This window comes from Penicillium soppii (genome assembly GCF_028829465.1).
Source record: "Penicillium soppii strain IBT 18220 chromosome Unknown utg000010l, whole genome shotgun sequence".
Lineage (NCBI taxonomy): Eukaryota > Fungi > Ascomycota > Eurotiomycetes > Eurotiales > Aspergillaceae > Penicillium > Penicillium soppii.
In genome coordinates this window covers 2,084,123-2,107,060 of record NW_026643240.1, presented here as the reverse complement: position 1 = coordinate 2,107,060, position 22,938 = coordinate 2,084,123, and the positions used below count along the sequence as shown (strand labels likewise).

Genomic DNA, 22,938 nt, shown 5'->3' with positions numbered 1-22,938 from the left:
AATAAATCGTGGACGAGGATAGTCACTAGGCTTCCGGAGTGCCAAAATGGTCTCGTTGACGTGCCACCATAACATTTACAGCCGCTTGGAAGTCTATTTTACACTCTTTTGTAGATTATCCGAGTGTATTCAGAGCCAACATGCATGCATAGCCCGTATAGATCCTCTTGAGTCAGATCAAATCCCTAACATGCCTGTAGTTTTACTGCATACATGTGCGGCATGACTTCCCTCATGATGTGGCGTGCGCATTCTACACTTCTAAGAAGAAGATGGTACATGATTGCACCGTTTACTCGAAGGAAGCCTAAGATAGGCGGGCCTGGAACCAAAACATCCGTGGAAAAATTGAGTACAGGGATACAAGATTTTTGTCCTGGCAAAAATCTTGCATCCCTGTAACATAAAGCAAAGCGAATGAGATCATAGTATATGAGCGAATGAGTGGTTTTTTGGCGTTCGTCCAATATATTATACCAACAGCTGTGTTGGTGATAAGGCAGATGCAGGTTGTGCTCTTCGTACCCTTGTATATTTTCTGATATGGCCGCAATGTGATTTTGGGGATTACCAAGGAACATAGCGGCCAATTTCCGGCAGAGATTAAGATACTCGAATTACTATGACAGATTCCTTATTTAGCAAAGTACCTAACCATGGACCCTAGCTATTATATAACATTGAATTTCCACCTAACTCCAGGGCGTTGAAGCCATTCCTATCATAGTAAAATTGCTAATCACCCACCTCCGTATCCTCCTCTGCTAGGTCCGGCATGGCGTAGTTGTCGGCGGATATGGAAATATGTACGGAGTATGGTAGAATCGAATGTTTACAATATGTGGAATTGGGCGGTGTTGAAAGCGCTTTAAAATAAGGCAGTAGATCAGGCGCCAAGCCTGAAAAATAAGGATAAGGCCTCTGGGCATTGGCCGCTATTCCCCTTCGCAGAGGGGCTATCTAGTATGTTTTGAATTATTGTTTCGTCATGCTGCATACGATCCCTCTTAAAGAAGAGCGACTGAGCCGCCGTGGGGGCTGTATACTCCGTAAGCTCGCCCACAACAACCAACCCAAGTGTCCCAAATCTAATTGGCCCCCAATAAGAAGTAATTCAGCCATATTTGACTTCAAAGCATTAGGGATTGGACAGAACTGTCTAGATATCTAAGTATGCTCCCTACTGCATATTTTAGCGCATTGGAGCCTAAAAGCACCTCAGATGACCAGAGTAGAACTAGAATACCAAACCTTCAATGCACAATATTGGGCACTGGTTGCCAACATTCGCACCCATAGTAGGGACGGAATTTAGTTGTTTACATATAATCTAGGCAGCAGAGTCCTCTTTGTGCCACACGATTCTCCTAGAACATGAAAATGCATCATATAAGACGAGAGGAGGGAGATAATGTTTCCCACATACAGCTGTTCTTCCTCAATACTTGTTCAGAAAAATGGTACCCCTCAACCTCCCAAGAACGTTCGATTCGAGTGAATAGACCTCGAGAGTCTCATGACTGACCAGGTGTAGGTCAATAAGGATCTCCGCACGGCTCTTTCAGAAATTAAGGGCCTGATATACGAAAGTGGTGATGATGTACGGAATCCAATAGCATACTTAACTCTGATGCTGATCATACTAGGAAATTCGCCACTTACTCGACGAAATTGTGTAATCACTTGTCCAATCACACGATCAAATACAGGCGCTCTATTCTGCGTTTAGTAAAAGACCAAACCGCTCGAATAAGTAGAATAATAACAATATTTCCGTAAGTGACAACACGATCTCCGAATCAGTGTTGGAGCCTCTTCCAGCGAGTCGAGAAATTGCCTTGACCGAATATCTGGATTGAAATTTTCATTCCTCTAGAATGATGCTCGAGGCATCGCTTTCGAATCTGTTGTCACCCTCAAAGTACAATCTCAGTGATCGATTGTTTTGACAAACCAAGTACATTTATTCCCGATAAATTGCCAGGATAACCTAGCTGTATTATGTCGTTTATCCGGCGTGTGATGGATACAGCAGCGTTTACTTATTTATGCGTTTGCTTATCCATGTTTGTTATGCCTCCCTAGCTATTCATTGAGAGCTTTCCCCTCAGAGTCCCGGAATTGATTCGTGATTTACTACCACATTTATGATATCTCTCTATTCTTCATATCACCTATTCTGCACACATAGTGTGGTCCTATTAGCATGTTTTCTGTCCCCCGGGGCTGGTAAATTACCCCAATGAGGAAAAACTATATGTACAGAATTCAGTATATTCTATTGATCAGATCAGAATTGTATTCAACTCAACATTTCTCAGCTGCAGATCTCTTGTAATATAGATCTGGCAAACATTGTGAATGCCTCAATTCAATGGAACAACCCGTCATATATCCAATAGTCATCCTGCTTTCCCAGAAAAGGTGATTTTTCTTCTGGCCACCCAGACTCATATCCTGTCCACTCTCCATCCCACAAAAACCCCCTTGTCGAGAGCAATTTTCCCGATGCAATACAATTTATCAGGTTTGTTCACTCAACAGAGACATTTCCTGAGTCATGGTCCCTTGGTGCAGTATCTGAGTTGCTGATATCAGGAACCACTGCACTAGGTGCAAGCTCTGTTCGAGAGATACTTTTCCTTGAAATCTTCTGGTTACTCTTTCGATATTTGATAGATCCTATTACTCTCGAACTTGTTGACAGACAGCCCGCACCCAATGGTCTTGTTTACAAGGATAACTCCATCCGCTAGGGGAAAGCCGGCACATATACAGCTAGGTTTATATGGACATGTTCGAATATTGTGGCTAAAAACCTGGTGTGCTCTTCTGACTTTTCTTTGCTGAACAAATCAACGTAGTGTTGAGACCCAGTGAACTGACCGTAGAGGCCTAACTATATACATACCCCACTATAAATACAAACTACTTAGCCTTCCACCTAACCCTCCCAACCCACCTCGCCCAATCCTCCACATCCTCCCTCTCACAAATTCTCTCAATGGTAAACCACTCCCTAGCCAGCTCCTCATTACTCGCCATGCGATGCACAAAACTATGACAAGCCCGACAAAGCCAAGCAACACTATTCAAAGTCCACTCATCATGCCACCCCCGCTTAAGAACCTTCGCATGAACGCCCCGCGGAATAAGATGGTGATACGAAAGCGGGATCCAATCACGCTCGCAGATCTCGCACGCTTCAGCGCGCGTGCTCGCCCACACAGGTGGGCCGGTCGTCACGCTCGTCGCGTACTCCGCGAGTACGGGGCCCAGGAAGTCGCGCAGGTCCGCCGAGTCGGGGATTATGCCGTACACTGTGAGCGTGTCGGAGACACTGACGGGGATGGGGGAGCATAGGGTTTCGAGGGTTTGGGGTGGAAGGGGTGTGTCTGGGTCTGGTGGAATGTAGAGCGTTGAGAGGGCTGGGTTGTGTTGGATTGAGGCGTAGCTTAGCGTTTGGAGGGGTTCCGGGAAGGTGGTGAATGTTTCTGTGGCGAGGAACTTGGGTTGTTAGCTTTGTTGGTTAGTTGGGTTTGTCCCTAGGAGTTTATGGGCCCTGGATGCTAAGGACTGATTTCGTCTGTTTGGACTGGGTAGATGTACATCGACAAATTCGGCCAGCTCTTCGGGGTCTGCGCGCTCCGGAGCTGGGTCTGCTATATCTTTGCGCTCATTGCGTTTGCCTTTCCTTCGCTTGGCTTTTGGCTTTTCAGAGCGGGAAACAATGGCATTGGATAGACACTCGCGGAAGACAGCGTAGTTATCTTCTGTCATTGAGATGTGGTTGTTGGTGGAAGACTTGCGGAGGGAGCTGTAAGGTTTGCCCCCACGGAACATTGACATCATTCTTCAGCATTTGCGCAACCCGAAGTACGAACTTCACTTGTTTTTGTTTTTGTTCACACAAAATGGCAGAGACCACGGTTATCGCTTTTGATCTATACGGCACTTTATTGTCTACGGATTCGATCGCCAAACAACTAGAGAAACACTTTGACCATGCCAAAGCGCAGTCGATCTCCGCGCTGTGGAGGCGGTATCAGCTAGAGTACACATGGAGGCTGAACAGCATGGGTGAGCAAAGCTACTCTTGACCTTAATTCAAGATCTAATGATAACAGGTGTATGGGAAAACTTCTCAGCTATAACCCGTAACTCACTCTTGCACGCTCTAGCCGACAATGACTCCCAGCTGAGCGACGACAACATTGAAGAATTGATGCGGGCATACGACAATCTCTCTACATTCGCCGACGTGGATCCAACTCTAACCCGCATAGCTGCAGACTTAAGCATTCAAACAGTCATATTCTCCAACGGAACCAAGACCATGGTCTTGAACTGGATACTGCGATCAGCAGACCTCTCGCCACACGCAAGCGTATTCCGGGATGTGGTTACCGTGGAAGAAGTCAAGCAATACAAACCAGCGCGGGCATGCTACGAGCATCTAGCAAAGCAAACCGGCCAGGACCCGTCACATATGAGCAACTTATGGCTCGTCAGCGGCAATCCATTCGACATTGTTGGAGCCCGCAGCGCAGGCATGCGAGCTATTTGGGTTGATCGCATGGGCGTTGGGTGGAAAGATGGCGCAACAGATCTACGGCCAACGGCGATTGCGCACAGTTTAGAGCATGCTTTGCAAGAGATTCAGAGCCGATAGAGAATTTTTCATTAGGATATTGTGTTTGTGGAATATGGGAATGTACAGCTGAATATATTTCCAAACGCTCCACGCTTGAGTAGAAGAGTTTGGGGTAAGCCAGCAGAGTTCTTCTTTCCTCCCATTTCCCCTCCAGAACTTCGATTGTAACAAAAGTTCAGAGTGAATAGGGAGGAATTCAGTTTATGTGAAGAAGAAAAGGAAAAGGGCGCTCGGCGAAAAATTTCTCGAACAAAATAGCAAATGATTATGTCAGCAACTAGCGCCATTTCAAGGTCACATGCTATTCCTTATCGATAAGAATGGCTGCCTGCCTGTTTTCGATTTCCGCATGGAGTGGTGATTTGAGTATCGCAACTTACATCAATATGTCGAGATCGTGGGACCCTAGCAGGGCTGCTTGGCTGTACCCACTACGGGTATGTTGTTTTGATTTTCTAATACCTCCAGCTCAAAGCTAACCGAGAACTAGGGCATCTTCTACTTTGCGTCGAATCGGTTCCTATGGCCCCTCTTCAAGGCTCGCCTTCTTCCTATCGTCCTCTTGTCCAGCTTCATATACTTCCTTCTGTTCTTCTTTACATACTTACCCCAAGTTGCCTTCCTCGCAATCTTCCAAGGTGCCTCAGCATGGGTGAGTGGTGCATTCTTGGTGCTCGGTGAAGGTGCGGCAATTGTTGCCGCTCTTTTCGAGGCATTCTTTGTGGATGAGACCTTAGTTGATATCTTTGATGCTGTGTTGGTCAACGAGGGACAAGAGGAGCTTGTCACAACATCCCGGGTCATTTACCCCGAGCCTGGTGACCCGGCCAAGCGTCTCGGCACACCGACCACCAGCGCCATCTATTCTCCCTTTTCGTTGCGACAGATCGCCGAATTTATCGTTCTACTTCCTCTTATCTTTATCCCCGTGGCTGGTACTCCTATGTTCCTTGTTTTGACAGGGTATCGTGCGGGTCCTTTCCACCACTGGCGCTATTTCCACTTGCTGGATATGTCTAAGCAACAGAGAAAGGAAAATATCAGCCGACGCCAGCTACAGTATACCACGTGAGTATTGCAATGTTTCCCCTCTCAATGCCGAATCTGACATCGACTCTAGCTTCGGGACGGTCGCTCTGATCCTCCAATTGATCCCTCCTTTCTCCATGCTGTTCTTGATGACGACGGCTGCTGGATCGGCACTTTGGGTGACGGATCTTGAACGCAAGCGACGAGCAGCTGCTCAACAGTCTAACCGACTGGGTGAACAATATCGTGATGACATTATGCCATGAGGTAACGATTGCATATCTCGGATGAGAAATGCCGCAAGGGCCAATTCAATTTTCTATTTCTGTATTCATTCCCTGGACCCTCTTGGTCTGTGCCAAGTCGATCACAGTCCAATTGTTCACATTTAATCCAATCGTAATCCCTTTCTTCCGTCTCAATATTGAGTTCCGTTAGGTACTCCGTAGATTCCCTCTTAATCATTCAATCACGTTTCCCACGTGATCGCACGACCATCGGCTTTTCTGTAATGTTCAAATTGTTGACGATCAAATTTTGAACGCTCTCCGTTGACCCGTGTTGGACCTCGGCCTCGAGTTCCCCAGATTTGATCCGCCCGCTTAGCAATCTGCCGCGAAGTGCGCCCAACCCACTTTCCAGGCACCCGGATCTTCCAGGGTTCGCGTCTGAAGCCCCAATTCAAGCCTTTGAGTTTCAGATCAAGTATCTAACTGTCGGAGCTCGGGTTCCGTTCGGCATTTGATCGGTACAAATTCGAGTCGGTTGGACCCTGAATCACAGTCACGAGATCAGTTAAACATGACCTGACATTTCAAAGCCATCCTGGCGCAATCAAATCGATGGACTCGAAAACAAGGCTTCGCAAAGCCTGCGATGCCTGCAGTATTAGAAAAGTAAAGGTGAGTTTCTTTTCGCGCTTTCATGCAATCGGTAGACAATACTGATCTGCCTAAGTGTGATACTGGTGGGCCGCCTTGTCGGTCATGCGCTAGCTTGGAGATCCCATGCACCTATGAAAGACCAAGTAGACGCCGCGGGCCGCCCAATCGCCACGCAGAGGCTTTCAAGAAACAAAAGCGCGAACCTGATGATGCGTCACTGAGTCCAGCGGATTATCCCCTGGCAACGACCCCACAAGCAGCGCCCTTGGCGAACCAGTCAGCGTCGCTTCCCCTATCGGCGGAATCAATATGTTCTCTGCACACAGTGCAGCTGCTTCTAGATGACTTTTTCACTTACATTCATCCCCTGGTCCCGATTCCACATGAGCCTTCTTTTCGAGCGGCTTTTGAGCGCCGCGAGGATGTGACCAGTCACACCTTTTTGGCGCTTTTGGCTTCGATGATCGGTCTGTTAGTCGCTTCTTTCCCTCGAAGACCTAAACTTCGACTTAATACCGAAGCTGAGCGCACTGCGTTTCCCAATTCAATTGCGTTGGTCAAACGATGCCTCGATGTTGCTATTCAGGCCCGCGGCACGGGATATCTCGATCGCAATGCCACTGTCTACGATGCAGCGATTAGCTATTTTATTGCAGTCTGCACTGGCTATATTTACAATATGCGCCGGTGCCGTATCTATCTCTCGGAATGCCGAGCCATGCTCCAGGTGTATGATCTGTGTCGGTCTCCCACCAACCTTCCATCATCGACACTAGGGCCCAATAGTCCAGTGTCGCCGGTCTCCACAATGACGCAGGACAACCTAGCACATAATTTTATGGAGAGCCAAGGTGTGGATCTCATCACCCAAGAGCTCGGTCGGCGTCTGTTCTATGTTTCCCTGGTTGGGTATCAGACATTGCATCAAATGGGCTCCTCTGATATCAAAGTACATGTTCCACCAGAGACCCCAACAGATCGTTATCCACCACTGCCACTGGAGATTGACGATGAGTTCTTGTTTTCAACGCACATTGAACCACAGCCATCCGATCGTGTTTCACAGCTGGTCGGGTTCAACGCAAACGTGCGAGTCTATAGCTCATATACCGCCCTTCTATCCTGGGAAATAGCATTTGGAAGCGGCCAAATATTTGATTGGGAGCACCAGCGCAATAGCCTCTGGGACTGTCTCAAAAAGGCCAAGTCCGCACTACTCGATGTCCCTGTTGAATTGTCTCTCCATCATCCCAAGCATACATCCCCAGCCAGCTTGTCCGGTCTCGGCCAAGACGGCACAGTCTTCAGCTATTCAGACGATCATATTCATCAAGAACGGCGCGCAATTCAGTACGAGATTCAAAAGGCCAACATCTACGCTAGTCAACTATGCACCCGGTCGTACCTAGTTGAGAAATACTGGAGTCTCTTTGAGACTTTCTCAAAGTACGGAAAGTCCCCTAAGTTTGCAGCGCCGGATAGCACGATTCCTCACATAAAACTCGAAACCAAATCCGACGCAACCACCATACCCACAACGAGGAGCACACCAGAAAGCACCACGCAATCCCAGCACCACGCCGAAACAGACTATATTGGGCGCATGATGGCCGAAGAGCGCAAGCTCGTAATAAAAGACCTCTTCGTTCTTCTCCGCACAGTGAACGAAGTAAACATGGAGCCGAACGGCGCAAGCATCGTACGTGCCCCCTCCAAGCTCGCCTAACACTGATACATACCCAAAACTAATAATGAACCTGACAGACCAACAAAATCCGCCAGGTGGCATCAACACTCCTCAACTTATCCAGGCCTAAACAGTCAACTGACAAACCTGTCGCGAACCCGGCAGCTACAGCACCGGGTCTGCACGTCCTCACGGCTTCGGAGGCGGAGTCTTACCTGCATGCTTTTATTGAGACACTTGTACGGCTGGAGTGTCATTCTTCTATTTCTGATGCGGGGTCTGAAGGTGTTAGTCCGCAGATGAATGGGCGTGCGATGAGCTATCTTAGTGATTATGAGCGCGACCAAGAGGAGTTGAGCCAGTGGGCGAGTCTGAAGGAGTATCAGCAGAAATTTGCTGAAGCGGGTGGTGTTTTGTGTCAGCTTTAGGGATGGGGTCTTTGGTTGGTTTGCTGATAGTGTTTGGTGTTGGGGATATTCTATTCAATTGCGGATGCATTTGGTTTGGCTGCTTCATAGCTCGGTGCAGTGGGATGGGTAGGATGCATCTATCTTACTTTGATTAGGTTGGATATAATATATCCATGGGCTATCTAGCTCTCTGAAGTGAATCGAGTCCAGAGGTCTAGCAAGGTCGGCATCGAGGGTGTCTCGCTATCTCGAGACTAGAGAACTTTCGGTTGCTATATACGATTCTAATTGAAGGGTGTTAGGAACCTGATGATTTGCAGATAATACTAAGAGTATTACGAGAGAAAAGCTTAGTTGATAGAAAGATGCTCACAAGGTGCATAATACGATGACAATAAATGGAAATCCAACCTGGGAAGAGTGTCGTTAGATGTCTAGACAAAACAGATCTCAGGACGATTCCCCTTGAGTGTTTTTCCTAACCCTTGGAACCATTACTTAGGTATATATCAGCGAAGAACGTGTTCCTCTTATAGGTGCATACAAGAGTGATCAAAATCAGTTTCAACTCCTGCACACTTCTGATCTGATCTCTACGTCCTTCTCTAAAAGAGCATCAAGCATGTTCAATCATCAATATTCGCAACAACCCTCAGAACGATGGGATCAAGGAAGAGAAACCCTAGCTACGAGAGTATAGTGATAAATATGATTTAAAATATGACTGTATAAGCACAGGGTGATCATGGCTCAGCACAAGTGATCATACCATAGCCCAGACGGAAAAGAAATGATGCGCATATGTCCTGAAGTGTTTATTGGCTATTCTTGGAAGGAGAAATAGAAAAACACCTTTCATTCACCATTGAGACCCCCGGCGGTAAGTCGCATTATGGCTTAGCATACGGAATAGGAATTTGGGGTCCAGAAATCTCTACATCTATTGGCTGCCCGTGTCCCAGGTAGCTGCAGCCTAATTTAGGATATGCCCAAGCATGGCTTCCATGGCATACCTAGGAAGGACAGGCCTCGACAACCAAGCATATACATCATCGGACCCCACACATACTAAATAAATAAAGAGCCTTCGACGTCTTCTTTCCTCTGTAACAGCATGCCTACATTTTGCTGTCGAGCTCACTGGATGTCGAAGATGTACATATGCATGAGCACATATGTAGATTATGGTTCAGCGCTCGCAGAAGCGCAAAAAGTACGAAATCACGACTGGAAAGCAGCCAGTGCCTCTATGTGCTCATTGGATAATTCGGAACCCATTTTTATGCATCCGCCTACAACAACCCTATGGCTCAGCTCTTGGCTTTGCACTTTAGCTCAAACAAAATTTGGGGAGGAGCCTATGCTTCGATATCTTACAGCAATGTTCGAAACTGGTTTCCATGTTTTATACAGAGGAACTATCTCAATCCCCACCGATTTCGACGCTGCCTAGGCCAGACTCGGCTAGGCCTTAAACCATGCTTGTTTTCAACAGTCTTTACGTATGGTACGGAATATCGCACGTAAGACGAGCCAGCAAGTCCCCCGTTCATTCGAACGAAGGAGATTTTAGAAATTTCGATACAAACTGGCGGCTACTACTCATAGGCTTTTACAATCCGATTGAATTTATTAACTAGATGTGAGCTACTTCATAAGCACTACGATACCTACTCTATTCAGAAGATAGATCTCAACTTCATCATGGATATTGTATCTAAATGCATCACTGTAATAGAAGCAGAAGCTCCAAGCAACGCTTCATTGCAGAGCAATAAAAAAAAAGGAAGAGTGCTACTTTCTGCTGAAGAGGCGCGAGAAAATTGTGCGCCTACGGTGTCTACCAGGCCTGGACACTCGCTTGGAGGTTTCTGGGGAACTCGACAGAATTCGGCCCTCTTTGTTTTCAGTCGGCGCTTTGGTGAGTTGGGAAGATGGACAAGAAGCCTTCCTACGCCATTCGCTCAAAGTAGACCTAGAATACATGGTATGCGGATGGTCAGGGCCCAATCTTTGGTCGCGAAGTCGAACGCATTCAGCCATTAACAAGACAGCGGCTGTGTCTTGACCCGATGACCGAAAGGTATGGGCTAGGTTGGCCATACTCGTCAGCGTGGAGGGATGGTCGGCGCCGAGCTTCGTCTTGCGAGTCTCCATGACCTGCACCTCGAGCTGCTCCGCCTCTTCCCACCGGCCTTGGTTCCTATACGTCGACGCCAGATTGGCCATACTCGTTAGCGTGTCAGGATGGTCGGCACCGAGCTTCATTTTATAAGTCTCTATGACCTGCATTTTAAGCTGCTCCGCCTCTTCCCAGCGCCCCTCAAGTTGGTAGGCCATTGCTAGCATCGCAGTGCTACTAATTGTTTCTTCATCTTCCGCGCCCAAGATCTCTAGTCTCTTCTTTCTCGACAAAATTGCCATATCCCTTGATTCCACAAAATTCCCGATTTCCTGCGCATACCACGCCCCGTTGTACAGCAGTGTAGCCCACTGTCGTATCGATTCGTGTGATTCTGGCCTGTAGAATACTGCTGATTTCACATGTGGAAAGAGCGACCGGCACTGCGCCCAGTTTTCAAATTCTCCCGTTGGAAACATCTGACACATGATCGCGATAAATCGCTCCATCCATTTCTCCATCTGTCCATTGACTTTAAGCCACACACGCACAGTAAGTTGCACAAGTCGATGCATCGCGAAAGCTGTGCTATCCTCTCTTAGGAAAATAAAAGAAAAGTCTCTCAATATGGTAATATCATCCTCAAAGCCATAATCAGTGTCAAACTCGAGCATACTATCTGTATCTCTATCGCTGTTCTCGGGCACGGTTTCCTCCGACCTTGAATCGTCGTTATTGATTACATGCGGAACACAGAGAAGGTTCTCTGCGACTCCCTGTCAGTCAAAAAAGCTCATGACAGAGAGCAAATCAGCGGCAGACGGTCTTATACGTCGAATATGGTCGAAAGATATTTGCCATGTAACCAGAATCGAATTCTTTGCTTCCCAATCTCGATAGAGATGACCAGCCTCATAATCAAGAAGTTTTGTCGCTTCGCGATCATTCTTGAACATTTCAAGATACTGAGATACTGAACAGCGGGGTTCTCGATGTACGATATAGCCGGCAGCCTGTATGATCGCTAGTGGCATGAACTCCAGTTCTTCCACTAACTTTTGCATATCAGGGGTTTCGACCTTTAGTCCAAGCTTTCGTTGGAGAAGTTTCAGCGCCTCAAGCTCATTCATTGGTTGGACTCGAATGATATCTTGGTGGTCAACAAGTTTGAAGGCTACCTCTTGGCTCCGACTTGTGATAATCATTGATCCTTCTGGGCTTTTGGGGAGGAACTCTAATAGTGGCTTAGTCGAGGCGTTAGTATGGCCGGCCTCTAGGCCCTGCTGAGCGTTCACCGAGATTTGGCGAAGGAACGCATCATCATCAACATTATCTAGGATCAGTAACCATTTTCCTCTCCTGCCATCCCGGAGCCAGCTTTCGACAAGTTGGTATATGTTGACTGTGGGTTCCTGACGCCCGGGAATTTTGGCCTGGTCGGCGATATCCCGGAAACTTTGCTCGAACCGGGCCGCGTTACTTGCGTGGACCCAGAAAACCCATGTCGTCGGAGATTGGCATCGGACTCGATAGGAGTATTCGATACTAAGTTGCGATTTTCTTTTGACCTATCAGCGCTAAGCCAACCCCTCACTTCTTTGCACTGACCCGACACCACCGACGCCTACAAGAGCTATCCTGGATCCTGGGACTGAGATCTTTTCATGTATCTGGTCGAGCAGTGTGTCGCGGCTGACAAAGTCTGGGTCGCGACGGAACGGGACGGTCGATAGCGGAGTCGGTGGGGTTTCCGGTCGCTCTGGGCCAAGAAGCGGCGATTAGTAAACCTGGTCGCATCTCTAGGGCCTTGTGAAACCTACCTCCAGGCAGATAGAACTGCGCATTGACCGTGCCATTGACAATGCCAGCCTGGAGGCCAGAATTTGTATGACCAAACGAGATGGAAGCCATAGTCAACACGCGATGCGCAAAATACGTGGATTTTTGGGCAGATCAAAGATCTTAGCCCTCAGATAGAAGGCCGTCGTTAGCCCCACTCTCAGGTGACCCGGGCGCCAAAATTGTCAGGTGTGCGTTCGAGTTATCTTTAGGATAACCAAGACAAGGCGATTTTCTTCTCGTCAGCCAATCAACATCAGAAGTGGATAAAGACACAAAAGTAACCGAAAGAGTCGTGTTGTCGTTCCAAATGGTTCTCACGTATGATGTGCCCCACTTTTAAGGCTCAGCTGTGGGAGACAATGGCAGTGCAACTCAAGAAGACCATCCCGACACGCTGAAAAGTATGGCTAATCTCGCGTTCACCTGGCAATCTTCAGCTCACGATGCCGAAGCCATAAATTTACTAGAGATTGCTTAACCACGAAAATTCAAATACTCGGACTGAACCATCCCACTACTTTGTCTAATTTTGAAACATTGTTAGAGTGGGAGGCGGAGTGCTTGGATATAAATGCATAGATAAGCTAGATACTTGAATATCAGATTTTCACCCAGCCATTTTTGCTTTATACGTTCATTTTCTATAGCATTCGTAAATCGAATCAGTGCTTGCTACTTAAAATAAGATTGAGCTTACTACTGTAGTGAATATCGCTACTATGAGATTGTGGAAAAGCAGTAAAGTCGTTAACGAGCGAGCTGCGAGTTAGTAGCTCGGTACGGAACGGGTTACTAGCAAAGCCTTACTAGAGAACGTCGGGGAACACGTGAAACGAGTAGACACAGCACTCCCTAGAAAACACACCCGGTAGCTATATAACTTATTTATTATAGAAAGAAGCGAGCACGTTAGCTTAACTGCGGACTGGCATAGTAAGATTAAATGGGTATCTCTTTCAAACTAACGTCACCCGGAGGGATTAATGTGTATGTGGATAAGTAAGAGAAACCGTGGTGCACTTCCTCTTCCGATGTCGGAAGTGGACTATATAACGGATAGCACTACTGCAATGTACGTATATTACCGGGGAAATCTCTCCTTCTTCCTAGGCGGGAAATCGCCTTCTGATGATTACGAATAGACACCTAGTTTGGAGACAGTGCGAGCCTTAATACGATTCTCATTCGCCACGGACCGACTCGATGTCGCCTAGCTACGTCGACCAATATAATTACACCCGCCCATCAACTATATGACACCTACCACCTTATGCTAGAGATGGTAGACGCGCTTTAACTGCCGAGCATAGGATGTTGAACACATAAAGAAGCGCCTTCAGGCCGGTCTACTAACAAAATTACTAACCCATAAGATCCGTTGCGTCGCATGTCAATCGATCGGTTAATTCTGAATTTCTGCGCACTTGATGTATTCACCTTGCGCACTTTCTGGACAAATTCCTTCGCAGAACGGGCCTCTACTTCTGCCTCTTCAACCTTGGCTGATAACACTAGTGTCATTTTGGGTTCGAGGAAGACTTTCAAGGTTAGAACAACCAATCACATCACCCCAATCTACTCTAAGCGCTCAACCATCCCTGCATACGAAATGGTAGACCCTGCATCAAATTTTCATTTATTAGCGCTTTGTTTAGCGCCCAGTCGGTTTAGTGTTGACATTGAAACAGCCCAGTCTCTATTTTGGGATTATGGCGCATGCTAGTCAGGTAGAAGGTATCTATTTGATTGATGAATGACACACGATTTTCTTCTTGAGGCTACGGTAAAAAGTCGCATCTGCGTTGCTGACTTTTAATTTGGGAATTTCCCTTGGTCTTACCACATCCTCCCTGGTTTTGTATTTTACCTAGGTACCTATCTTGACAAGGATATTTCCTCTATATCTAATAAGGTACCAGAAGCATTTTGGGTTGCTCGTTGAAAAGCGTCCGCTATACATTAAATCTCTATCGCCAGTATGGCAATGTACTCAACTCGTGGCATTAGTGGACTATCATTCATGCTATTGCTTTTGACTCTACTATCCAGCATCGGCCCATCGCAAGCATTCGGCAATCTGGATCTGCTCCCAAGAAGCTCAGATTCCTGCCCAGCTTCATACGCAAGTTGTAGCGATACAAGGCTTCCGGATGATTTCTGCTGTCCTTCAGATACAACATGTATTAGCCTCGACAACGCCAGCACCATCATGTGCTGTCCCGCCGGGCAAAACTGTGACAACGTAGCACCGATTTTATGTGATATACAGCAGCAGAATGTCACCTCCCACCCAAAGAGTGTCATCAAAACAACGCGGCTAAGTGACAGCCTCGCCAAATGTGGCGATGGATGCTGCCCATTTGGTTATATTTGCACAACAGAAAACGTTTGTGCTCTGGACAAATCGGCCGTTACAACAGCAACAGCCTCTGTATCCAGCTCCTCTACAACTACGTCGTCCTCTACAACTACGTCATCCTCAACAACGACAGTGACCACAACGCCAACAACCCCCCAGGTAACAATCACATCTGGGCCCTCTCAGTTATCTGAAAAGTCCACCAACTCCATAGCAACAATTCTAACAGTCTCCCAGGCAACAATCACACCCGTATCCTCTCCATCAGGCAAAGAATCTACAGACTCCGCAGCCACAGAGCCGTCAAGTACACATTATGAATTTCCAGCAAAAGCCATAGCCGTAGGCTTCTTCCCAGGCGCCATATTTGGTGCCCTCGCCGCCCTTTTAGTACTCCTCTGCGCTCGACGCCGCGCCCACAAAAGCGAATCCCAAGCCCAAGAACCCACGACGATACCTCCCATCGCTCCGACTTGTTCCAAATGCTCCCATGAACTAAACGCGCTTCCCTCCAAAGCCCTCTATGAGCTAAACGCGCTTCCCTCCGAATCCCTCCATGAGCTAAACGGGATTCCCTCCAAAGCCCTCCACGAGCTAAACGCTCTTCCATCGGTGGACGTTCCGCTGATCCACCGCTCTAGCGGCCGAACGAGAAGTCTGCTCTCTGGTTATCCACGCCCAGATTCAAGACAGGACGAAGATGTCCCGCCTGTGACTATGTCTGCTTCGTTGACGAGTGTTATTGTGAGACCGGTTACAACTTCGACGGATTTGATGCATGTCAGGCCCTCGCAGGATGGGAGGCCACCTTATAAGACTCATGAAAATTCGAGGCAGAACCCGTTCAGGGATCCTGACCCTTGGTAGTTCTTGCTTATTTAATTGTTCAGACCTTCGCGGAGACATTGATCAATTTCATCTTGCCCACTCCTGATATTGACCGCCAGACCAGCTCATGGGTGCAGAAGCCGGTCGAGTCCCAACAACTGCGGAGACTAAGACAGGCCTAGAGGGAGATAAACCTATGTTGGTAGGAAAGAGTGAACTGGTTGTTCTTTCACAGTATGTGAATTCAAGGAAAAAGAACATCTACGGCGATGATGCATATGAACTCCGTCCTGAGCGATGGGAGAGCGGCGAACTTGCCAATATTGGCTAGAGCTTCTTTCCTTTCAGTGGTGGGCCCGCCAATGTTTGGGGGAAGACTTCGCCCAAATGTAGGTTTCTTACACGATCGTGAGGGTGCTGCAAACATTCTCGCACATCTCGTTGCCTACAGGGGAGCCAAATGAACCAGTCGGAAGCGAAAAGCAGCGACTAACACTACTCCTATCGAGCGCTAAAGGATGCAAAGTGGAGATTCTAAAGGGGTGGGATAGTGTATCGGTGTCAACACAGGGTGGGTTGAATCAATTTCACTATTTTGTTCTTTTTACATATTTCTCGAACTCTGCTGTTAGTGACGCCAGGCCTAATTAAGGAGGGTCAGCCACCCACTAGTGGAGGTGGCTCTGCTTCGGGTTTCCTATTGGCTGATTACTGCTACTTGATTAGGCCTTGGAGTATCAAATGGTATATATCTCTCTGCTCGTCTCTATCTGACAGCGGGCAATAATCATAAAAACTCCATGCTTCCCCTTCTCCTCTGAGTTTTTCCTTCTTCTCTCCACCTCTATCCCTCATTCTCTTCCCTTTCTTCCCTTCCTTTCCTTTCCCTCCTTCCAATATTCACCCAGGATGGTGCAATGGCAGCACGGTGCCTTGACGGTTAGGCTTGTGTGCAGGCACACATAAGTAGGTTTCTTGGAGCTCACAGATCCTGGTTCGATTCCGGGTCCTGGGAATATGTTCTCTCTCTGGCTGGGCTGGAGCATGTACATAAAAATACAATGTAACTTAGTATTGAACTACCAAATAAGTACATTGTTTGTAAAGAGTTGAGAACAAGTAGCTTGGAAGGGAAGAAGACAGAAGGAACAACCGTAATTAGATTCAGATTGACTAAAGTCAACCTTTTATTTCAAAAAGCATCACGAAGAAAATAATCCATCTTATCACCTATCCCGAGTAATAGTAGTAGTAGCAGTCTCCGTAGCCCGATCCGTAACAGTCTTTGTCTCGGTCTCAGTTTTGGTGGTGACTTCAGTGATTGTGATAAATCCATACTGTGTAACATAAATCACAGAAAACGAGCCTTGGCCCGGTGCAGAAGTCGTAGCAGCGATGTTTGCAGACGCGGTTGTTGGTTCTGCGGGTGCCCGTGTAACCTGGACGGATTCGGTTTCTACCGTTGACAAAGTTTGTATTAGCTCTGAGGATACTGTGTCCTTGGGTGAGGACGATGTTGAGGATGATGTTGTGGGTGCTGCGGCTGCCGCTGTAGCCTGGAAGGATTGCGTTTCTAGCGTTGGCAAAAGTTGTATTAAGTTTGTGGATACTATGGTGTCGCTTGAGGATGATGTCGGATAGACGGTTGATCGGACTATTGTCGTTGCTGGAACGTGCACTGTTTCTGTAGATACCGGAGTCATAGTATCGACCGGAACATTCTCGCTTGCGGCTTCGGTTTGCACGGCTTTGGGTGCTGCCGATGACGATGGTGTCGGATAGACGGTTGATCGGACTATTGTCGTTGCTGGAACGTGCACTGTTTCTGTAGATACCGGAGTCATAGTATCGACCGGAACATTCTCGCTTGCGGCTTCGGTTTGCACGGCTTTGGGTGCTGCCGATGACGATGATGTGTAGACGGTCCCCGTAACGACTTTTGTTGAAGTGACGTGCACTGTCACAACAGGTCCCACGGATTCACTTGTGACTGCCTCACTCGCAGTTTCGGTTGGTGTGGCCTCACTTGATGCCGATGAAGATGAGAGGGGGTGGTCCCCATGACAAATTTTGTTGATGTGATGTGCATTGTCACGACAGATGCCACGGGTTCACTTGTAACTACCTCAATTGTAGATGTCTGGCTAGGTGCGACTGGTGAAGGTGTTGTCGGGTAAACTGTCATGCGGACGATACTCGTCTCAGTAACGTGGACCGTAATGCTTATAAGAGATGTGGTGATTGCTTCGAACTCAATAGATGACGATGAAATTGCAGCTGGAACTGTCAAAGTCTCTGCTGGGACAACAACACTGCTTGTTGCAGGAGAAATAATGCTTGTTGTAGGAGACGCAATGCTTGATGACGAAGTGTTCGGTCTTGCCTGGGTGACATAGACGATAAATGGATCGGTTATATCCACAGGCTCCGAAGAAGTGGTGGCCGCCGCTGCTGCGGACTGAGCCTGCGAGGAGACTGGTGCTGCCGTTGGTGATAGAATTGCGGCTTCACTGCTGCTTGATCCACCAACAATTGAGGCAGCTCCAGCAGTTCTACTGGCAACCTCGGATGCTGTAGACTCTGATGTAATTGGCTGTTGCGTGGGAGATGGGGAGCCTACAGATGCAGTAGCTGCCGGTGTATTACCGGCTGCAGAGCTCGTTGGAGAAGCTGTCGTCGATGCAGGTAGCATTGAGCTCGTAACCAGCGGAGTACTCGACGCCAAACTAGTAGAAATGGACTGCGCCGAAGTCTTTCTTTCGCTTGATGACCATGGAATGGCTGATGGGGATTCATAAATGGGTCCCACATAAGCAGCAGTTGAAGTATTTGCGCTTGGGAGTGGCAGGGAAGTTGAATCCGGTACATCGCTTGAGCTGCGCATGAGGCTAGTTGGTGTTACCGAAGTATTGGGGCCAACTGAAGTCTCTGGCGATGTAGATATTTTGCTCGAGCCATCAGTAGAATATGTCGAGTATACAGCCCATCCAGGCTTACTGGGGGATACCTTGGATACCGAGGTGTGAGTTTTTAAATGCGAGCTCGGTTGGTAAGATAGATATTTTGTGCCAGGAGACGAAGACGATGGCGTTAGAGTCTTGGTTTCGACTGGAGACGATGTTGGTATTGTTGAGAGAGAGGACGAAGGTGATGTCTCAATGGGTGTTGTAGAAGGTGTCGTAAACGGCGAAGATGACAGTATCACAGAAGTGGCCTCGGCCGGAGATGGCGTTGGCACGATTGGCTGAGAAGATGAAGATGTCGTTTCGGTGTAAGTTGTTAAAGGCGTGGCAGACGTCGAAGGTGACGGCGTCACGGCACTGGTCTCAACTGACGAATTCTCAGAGGCAATTGGCTCCGCGAAAGGAGATGGTTCAGCAGAAGTAGATGGGTCAGCAGAAGTAGCAGGTTCCTCCGAGGTAGTAAGCTCCTGAGTAGGTGCCGCGACAGGAACAACGGTTGTATAACCTTGGCGCCGGACGGGGCGGGAGACCAGCTCCAACTCCGACGACTCCGACAACCAGCGAGAGATAGGACCAGCCTCAGCGCTCCAGGTCAAAAGTAACAAAAGCAGAAAGAGTTCCGAGCGAAACATTTCAGAAATAGAGACAACGAGCGCTTTTTAGGATCGGCAGGATGCGACTTTTCTCAAGAAATATGTCAGGATTGTCAGACGAAGATATAAAAGAGTGCGGGTGCGTCAATAAGAGAGAAAGAATAGACCGGGCGAAACAGCATGACCAAAGGGAATATTAAAGTGAGAGTGAATAGCTGGCGTGGTGATGGTTTGAGGATGAAAGAATGGCTGGCTGGCGCTGAGGGAGGGTTCAAACAATCAGAAACGAAACGAATGAAGTTATCTGATCGTCAATAGGAAGAGATTTCTTTCAGTGCGAGAGTCTCGCCATCGAGGATTTGGCTTGGTATATCTGGGCCTGGGGTCGGCAGGGCCTAGGTTGGCATTAGGGCTTGTTGTCAGCCCATTGTCGCAAAATGAACAACAAAGAGTGTCATTGTTGTTCCTCTTGGATATTCTCCGGGCTTGTTTGAGGGAACCGCCATTGACAGGGGTTCTTTGTGGGACGTTTCATCAGAAATAGATCTGCAACCGCCAAAGAGGCAGTAAGCGCCCGTGTTTGATGGATGGCGCGTGGTGATTGGTTGTCTGCAGGCGCAATTACCACCTTTATTTTACTGAAGATTCAATATTGTCATATAGACTGCTTGAGATACAGAGATATGGGACTTGATTTGTTTGCTGTTGTGGTGTGGGCGCGTAGGTCGAGAGATATAACAACCTATCTCATCGTCTGACAATACTTTACGGCTTGAAACGCTTCAACTTTCATTTTTCATTAACTTAGATACAAATGAGCCGGACTATGAAGCTTTCACTGTAAACGTTCCACTAATTCCTTCAAAAGACGAAATCTGGCCCAACGCGTTCTTTGAATCCCCATAATAATGCATCCGATAGGTCCCAGCCTGCAGGGGTGTCGGGTCATCGACACTATAGTATTGATCCTCAACTTGCCACCGAATAGTCACCTCGCTATAACCCAGGACTGTATTAGTTCGCTTCCACAAAAACTCCAAGTTCCAATCACGGTCGTTGCGCACAACTTTCCATTCACCGGAGTCGCTTTGTCTTTCAACCGCAGCATATGTCGATTCGTGGTGCAGGTTATTGCGGGGATTGGCGCCCACGAAGGTTGTATTGACAACATCTCCCGGGCCATAGGGTCCGTTCCCTGGGTTTGAAAGTACGTGCCCATAAGACTGCCCAATAGGGGCTCCGTCGTACAAAACACCGGTGATAAAGCTCAATGAGCGGTTGGTGTTGATTGGTGGACTGGGACCCGGGTTGAGCGCTGGGAGTTTGGCTACATCTGAGGCGCTTCCCAGATACGGTAAGTATGTGAGAGTCAAGTTGATGTAGGCTGCCAGTGTGCTTGGTCCAAATAGTGTAGAGGCGCCCTCGTACCGCTGGACATGGTACTCTTCTTCGGTTGCTACGTAATGTGCGTAGCTGTTTGACGGAGCCCCTAGCACTACTTGAGGGTCGGAGACAGAGAGTTTATCCTTTGCCCCTTTGGCAATAGCCTCTTTCCAGCGTCGCCCAGACATTGTGGTGGCTTCGCTTGTAGAGATAATGAGGAATAGTTGGCCCACTCGCAGAACCTGTATGTCAACAATGTCTGCAGCCCAAGCATATGGCTCGGTGAGAGTCCCGACATCCAAAAGAACATTCTTGGCACCTTGACACTGCCGTTGCTCTTTAGTTGGCTCGTGAATAAAGGCACGTGCAATCCGCCACAATGGATTGCTTCCTGCCGGACTGGTAGAATTCTGAGTGAAGTCAAAAGCCCCCGGTCCATCCGTAGTCCCAGCGGCAAATGAAAATCCTAAGGCGGCTGGGCAAGTCTTCAAAGTACTAGAGTTGAACGGCGAAGGGAATGTGTATCCATTCATGTCTTGGTATACATGGAAAGACCTGACACCCGAGCTACCAGTGATCTTGATAGGATTGGTGTTCATGTTCTCATAAAGCTGCTTTGCTGCTGAATACTGCCGACGTCCGATCTCGAAGCAGCTCTTTGCGCCATTGTCCTTTTCCCGGAAATGGGGTCCTCTGCCATGGCATGCTTCGTTAGTTCCGCCACAAGTGCTATCTGTGTATCGGCATTCCTCCCCTGAGCCGTCTTCGCACCAAGCCCCCAGAATGTTAGGGCTTGTATCCCCAACATTCGCTTGAGAGAAGCCGATCACCGCATCATCAGTAAATCTTGCGTCTCCAGCTATACTGCGCTCAAACAAATAAGCCGCAACTCCCTTATTGTCGCCAGTGACAAGAGTGTTGTTGTTATACATAGAAGTGCCATGAACAGGGAACCAAGTCAAAACGGCCGTCGTCTTATTATCCGACTGGCGATCAAATCGGATAAGCGACAGTGTTTTATCCACATTAGAAGAATACCGCGCCTTTTCATCCGCGGGGTTATTGTCATACGAATAAGGACTGCGGTTAACATTTGCGTCTTCCAAGTCAATAGTGCCAAAAGAGAGCCGACCAAGCGCCAAATTCTCATGGGCGCGAACGATAGAAAGAATCGTACCGTCGACAATAGATTGATAGCTCTGTTTGTCGAAGCCTTTCGTTGGGATCTGAGGAAGCAGGTAGTTCATCCACGCTCCAGGTCCTGAGTGGGAATGCGTCCCTGTCATTGCGACGTTGTGCTCGCCATACCGAGCATATGCTCCGCCGAGCATGGTGAGACCCTCTAGCACGCCATGCCGCACGGCCGTATCACCCGCGAGCGTATCAAGGACCAGGTACACGAATGTATCCTCCGGTTTGTTTGGGTCTGCGAAAATAAAGGCCCGCGAGTAGATTCTTTGCTTCAGGCCTGTGCCTAGCTGGTTGAGACTGGCGTAGCCGTTGAAGTCAACCTCGACCACGGGTCTGATTATGGTTCTATGTTAGAAACTTGGTGTAGATTCGTCTGGTGGACGTACCCGGTTACATCTGCTTTGCCTGCTCCGACCATGAAAATGTCGTCTGTTGAATCCTCGCTTGCCCTGCTTCTCCATTGATTGAAGTTTCTAGTGAGACTCGGCGAAGGCGACTGGTCGTCGAGCTTGAAAACAGCGAGCAGCTGGATGAATACCAAGGCTGCAAGAGTCACGCCCGCAAAAGTAATACCCAATCGAAGATTGGTCATGATTAGAGATATCACAGGCTATACTGGTTTGGCATATATAAGGGAAAAATGCCGAGTGTGTATTCGAAGAACACTCGAAGAAACAGGGAAACCCTCGACAGGGACACTCGAGCTTATACAGCGCAGAGGAAAGCACCGAGGAACGTACTTCTGTATCTACCTGGAGGGTCATGCAAGCTTGCAGGTAAGCATTGTATGTGGACCCTGCAAGAGACCCTGGATGTGACATCTAAGCGATGTGTGATGAGACTTGTGATCGTCATTCTTTGCATTCCGCATGCCCAAACGGGAATAGACTTTGGCTGAAGTTCCCCCGCACGGGAGAAGAGATGAGCCCGACTTTGAATGCATTGTGAATATAAGGAAATAGATTGCTTTGCATCAGGACCAGTCGGTGGACT

The 22,938-nt window shown here is 48.0% G+C and overlaps 8 protein-coding genes across 8 annotated transcripts; 5 read left to right on the top strand and 3 right to left on the bottom strand.

Moving 5' to 3' along the window:
- Nucleotides 1-2,928: 2,928 nt before the first annotated feature.
- Nucleotides 2,929-3,780, bottom strand: N7529_011454 (HNH endonuclease; the record flags this gene model as incomplete). The annotated part of the gene is made up of 2 exons (XM_057246980.1): nucleotides 2,929-3,507; nucleotides 3,610-3,780. 2 exons carry the CDS (start codon nucleotides 3,778-3,780, stop codon nucleotides 2,929-2,931), a joined length of 750 nt encoding a protein of 249 aa, XP_057092329.1.
- Nucleotides 3,781-3,914: 134 nt separating this feature from the next.
- On the top strand, nucleotides 3,915-4,672 carry N7529_011453 (haloacid dehalogenase, type II; the record flags this gene model as incomplete). The annotated part of the gene is made up of 2 exons (XM_057246979.1): nucleotides 3,915-4,080; nucleotides 4,128-4,672. 2 exons carry the CDS (start codon nucleotides 3,915-3,917, stop codon nucleotides 4,670-4,672), a joined length of 711 nt encoding a protein of 236 aa, XP_057092328.1.
- A 368-nt stretch (nucleotides 4,673-5,040) lies between these two features.
- On the top strand, nucleotides 5,041-5,949 carry N7529_011452 (EI24 domain-containing protein; the record flags this gene model as incomplete). Its single annotated transcript, XM_057246978.1, has 3 exons — nucleotides 5,041-5,091; nucleotides 5,145-5,722; nucleotides 5,775-5,949. The coding sequence occupies 3 exons, from the start codon at nucleotides 5,041-5,043 to the stop codon at nucleotides 5,947-5,949; spliced, it is 804 nt and encodes a 267-aa protein (XP_057092327.1).
- Nucleotides 5,950-6,525: 576 nt separating this feature from the next.
- N7529_011451 (uncharacterized protein) lies at nucleotides 6,526-8,682 on the top strand (the record flags this gene model as incomplete). Its single annotated transcript, XM_057246977.1, has 3 exons — nucleotides 6,526-6,585; nucleotides 6,641-8,266; nucleotides 8,332-8,682. 3 exons carry the CDS (start codon nucleotides 6,526-6,528, stop codon nucleotides 8,680-8,682), a joined length of 2,037 nt encoding a protein of 678 aa, XP_057092326.1.
- Nucleotides 8,683-14,606: 5,924 nt separating this feature from the next.
- On the top strand, nucleotides 14,607-15,854 carry N7529_011450 (uncharacterized protein; the record flags this gene model as incomplete). Its single annotated transcript, XM_057246976.1, has 1 exon — nucleotides 14,607-15,854. The coding sequence occupies one exon, from the start codon at nucleotides 14,607-14,609 to the stop codon at nucleotides 15,852-15,854; it is 1,248 nt and encodes a 415-aa protein (XP_057092325.1).
- Nucleotides 15,855-15,942: 88 nt separating this feature from the next.
- Nucleotides 15,943-16,146, top strand: N7529_011449 (uncharacterized protein; the record flags this gene model as incomplete). Its single annotated transcript, XM_057246975.1, is given in 2 exon segments — nucleotides 15,943-16,049; nucleotides 16,065-16,146. The coding sequence occupies 2 exon segments, from the start codon at nucleotides 15,943-15,945 to the stop codon at nucleotides 16,144-16,146; spliced, it is 189 nt and encodes a 62-aa protein (XP_057092324.1).
- Nucleotides 16,147-17,041: 895 nt separating this feature from the next.
- Nucleotides 17,042-19,410, bottom strand: N7529_011448 (uncharacterized protein; the record flags this gene model as incomplete). The annotated part of the gene is made up of 2 exons (XM_057246974.1): nucleotides 17,042-17,772; nucleotides 17,931-19,410. The coding sequence occupies 2 exons, from the start codon at nucleotides 19,408-19,410 to the stop codon at nucleotides 17,042-17,044; spliced, it is 2,211 nt and encodes a 736-aa protein (XP_057092323.1).
- Nucleotides 19,411-20,195: 785 nt separating this feature from the next.
- N7529_011447 (neutral/alkaline ceramidase) lies at nucleotides 20,196-22,537 on the bottom strand (the record flags this gene model as incomplete). Its single annotated transcript, XM_057246973.1, has 2 exons — nucleotides 20,196-22,278; nucleotides 22,332-22,537. 2 exons carry the CDS (start codon nucleotides 22,535-22,537, stop codon nucleotides 20,196-20,198), a joined length of 2,289 nt encoding a protein of 762 aa, XP_057092322.1.
- Nucleotides 22,538-22,938: the final 401 nt, after the last annotated feature.